The 2,681-nt window shown below is 46.6% G+C and overlaps 1 protein-coding gene across 1 annotated transcript in view; it reads left to right on the top strand.

Moving 5' to 3' along the window:
- Positions 1-238: 238 nt before the first annotated feature.
- LOC108786099 (kyphoscoliosis peptidase-like) overlaps positions 239-2,681 on the top strand; it is a 15,897-nt gene continuing 13,454 nt past the window's right edge. Inside the window, exon 1 of the mRNA XM_018555323.1 lies at positions 239-330. Within this exon, the coding sequence (XP_018410825.1) occupies positions 239-330 (92 nt within the window). The remainder of the gene's footprint in view (positions 331-2,681) is intronic.

Below are 2,681 nucleotides of genomic sequence, written 5' to 3'. Positions count from 1 at the left end.
TGATACTTGAAATCAACACCGGCTAGATGAACAATTACTTCTCTATTAAATCAGCTCCCAAAATTGTATGTGTGAGTTGTATATACTGTACATATAAATGCTGTATATGAGTAGAATGTTACATGTTATTGTGTAAATAACTAGTTCACATGTAAAAAAAGAATGTAATTGTAGGCTGATAAACTGATTTGCTTTTTTTGGAATTTTAATACAGAGTATGACACAATAGGGTATAAGAATGTATCCCAACGACTGTGATCCTGATGATGTATTTCGTACCAGAAAAGGTGTCTGTGCTGGATACTCCAGCCTCTTCAAGCAAATGTGCAGGTAATTGGAAATAAATATAGGAATTTATATAGTGTGGGCAATTTACACATTCACATCAGTCCCTGCCCTCAAGGAGCATACAATCAAAAGGTCCCTATCACACATCATGAGCTAAGTAGACACAAGCCAATTAACCTACCAGCATGTCTTTGGAATGTGGGAGGAAACCCACACAAGCACAGGGAGAACATGCAAACTCCTTGTAGATAGTGACCTGAGATTCAAACCAAGGGCCCCAAGTGCTGCAAGGCAGAAGCACTAATCACTATGTCATTGGGACAGGAGCTGGATCGGACGGAACAGCATCGACAGGAACAGGAGCTGGATCGGACGGAACAGCATCGTCAGGAACTGGAGCTGGATCGGACGGAACAGCATCAACAGGAACTGGATCGGACGGAACAGCATCGACAGGAACAGGAGCTGGATCGGACGGAACATAATCGACAGGAACAGGAGCTGGATCGGACGGAACATCGACTGGAACAGGAGCTGGATCGGCATCGACTGGAACAGGATCGTCCCGAACAGGATCGTCTGGACCACCTGGAACCGGATCGGCTGGAACGGGATCGTCTCCAACAGGAATGGGATTGTTTCCAACGGCAACGTCCCGAACAGCAACAGGACTGTCCCGAACAGCAACAGGATCGTCTCCAACAGGAGCAGGAACCAGCAGGACTGGAACGGGAACCGGTAGGACTGGAACGGACCCTGAGTATCTAAAACGGTCATTCACAGTCTCATCCTCAGAGCAGTCGCTCCAATCCTCATCATCCGAACAATCGGCCCATGCTTCGAGCTTTTCAGCTTCTGACCGATACTCGGCTAAGAGACATGAGGGGTCTTGCTGGGCTGCCTTGGGAACAGGTGTAACTGAATGGCAGACAGGTACTGTTGCTACGGAAAACTGGGAGCGGATTTGTTCATCAGGAATAGCAAGAGTCTCTGCGGTTGTCATGGGCAACATGATTAACCCCGATCGGGCTTTGGTAAAGGGGCTAGACTGCCTAGACCGTATGTCAGACCACCTCTGGAGCAAGGGTTCAACAAAGGTCACTACAACGACCCCCCGGTCAATAAGGATCTCAACCGCCTCAATATATTTAAGCAAGTCCTCAGGTGGGCATTCAGAGTAGTGTGCAGAAAACCCGGCGGGATCATCCTCTAGGAACCACACCAGCGACATAACTTGCAACAGGGTAAACGAAGGGGAGATGATCCAAGAGAGTGGTCGGGTAACAAGCCGGGTCGGTGACAGGTCTGCAGATAGGAAGCAGGGTTCAGGTTTATGGGAATCAGTCAGGTGCAGGCGACGCAATACTGAGCCAGCTTCCTGACTGCAGGTAGGGCCTAAATACCCTCCCAGGAAGCACCAGGTGATGGGATGATCAGTCACAGCTGGGGCACACCCGCAGGTGAGTACTGGAGCTGCAGGTTCCTTACAGTCCCTGGCTGCTGGAGACACCCGCAGGCGAGCACAGGAACTGCAGGACCTGGCTCCAGCACCACCTGGGGGTGCTCTGGATCCTGACACCATGCTGCCCAACAGCACATGGTAGCAGCACATGGAGCCATTCAGAAATGAAGGGGCCTGACATCCCCACAGCCTACAGGCTGGAGGGCAATGTGTTACTATATACAGCTGAACAGTTAAAAGCTCTTTGACATTTATTGAACTACCTGTACTTTATCCATCTCTCTTCTTGTATGATTAAAATCAAATGGTACTAGGCTAACATAGACCCAAACCCATTCACTAAAATGTCATGTAAGCTTTAACATGTTAATATAATTTCCATAGTTAGTTTCAATCTTAAAAAAATGTGCAGCTTTAATTAAAATAATACCTGTTTCCTGCCATGAAGGTTTAGGCACTTCCTGATATAGGGTGACAACACTTTGTCTCTGACTTCCGATTGTGCTTTTGCATTGTCACCCTTTCACACGTGCCCCAGATGTAGACTATAGGCATCCATGCTGACACACATTGCTCAAGGATGGTCCACCAATGTTACCATCAGGAAGCCAGTCTACAGCAATGATGTGCAGCCCAAAACGTGGGTGTGTGTGTAGACGGGAAGTAGCTTAAAGAAACTATAGGAGAACAGCAGGAGCAAGATAAAAAGGATGAAAGAGGAGGCAAATATTTTACTAAAATAAAAATAAAAATGTTAGTAGCAAGCTAAAGTTATGGTTTACGTCTACTCTATTCCAGGCACAGTTAAAAGTCTGAAATTAATGCAGCCCTGTATTAAATAGAACATCAATAAATTTATTTTTTAATGCAAGTATTACCTGTATTTTGCTTGGTGTCAGCATCTTGCATTGCCCTGTACAGCAGAGCTCAG

The sequence above is a fragment of the Nanorana parkeri genome, unplaced genomic scaffold, assembly GCF_000935625.1.
Source record: "Nanorana parkeri isolate BGI_ZX_2015 unplaced genomic scaffold, ASM93562v1 scaffold192, whole genome shotgun sequence".
Classification (NCBI taxonomy): Eukaryota; Metazoa; Chordata; class Amphibia; order Anura; family Dicroglossidae; genus Nanorana; species Nanorana parkeri.
The sequence above is the reverse complement of the archived record's forward strand: the minus strand, read 5'-3'. Positions and strand labels throughout refer to the sequence as shown.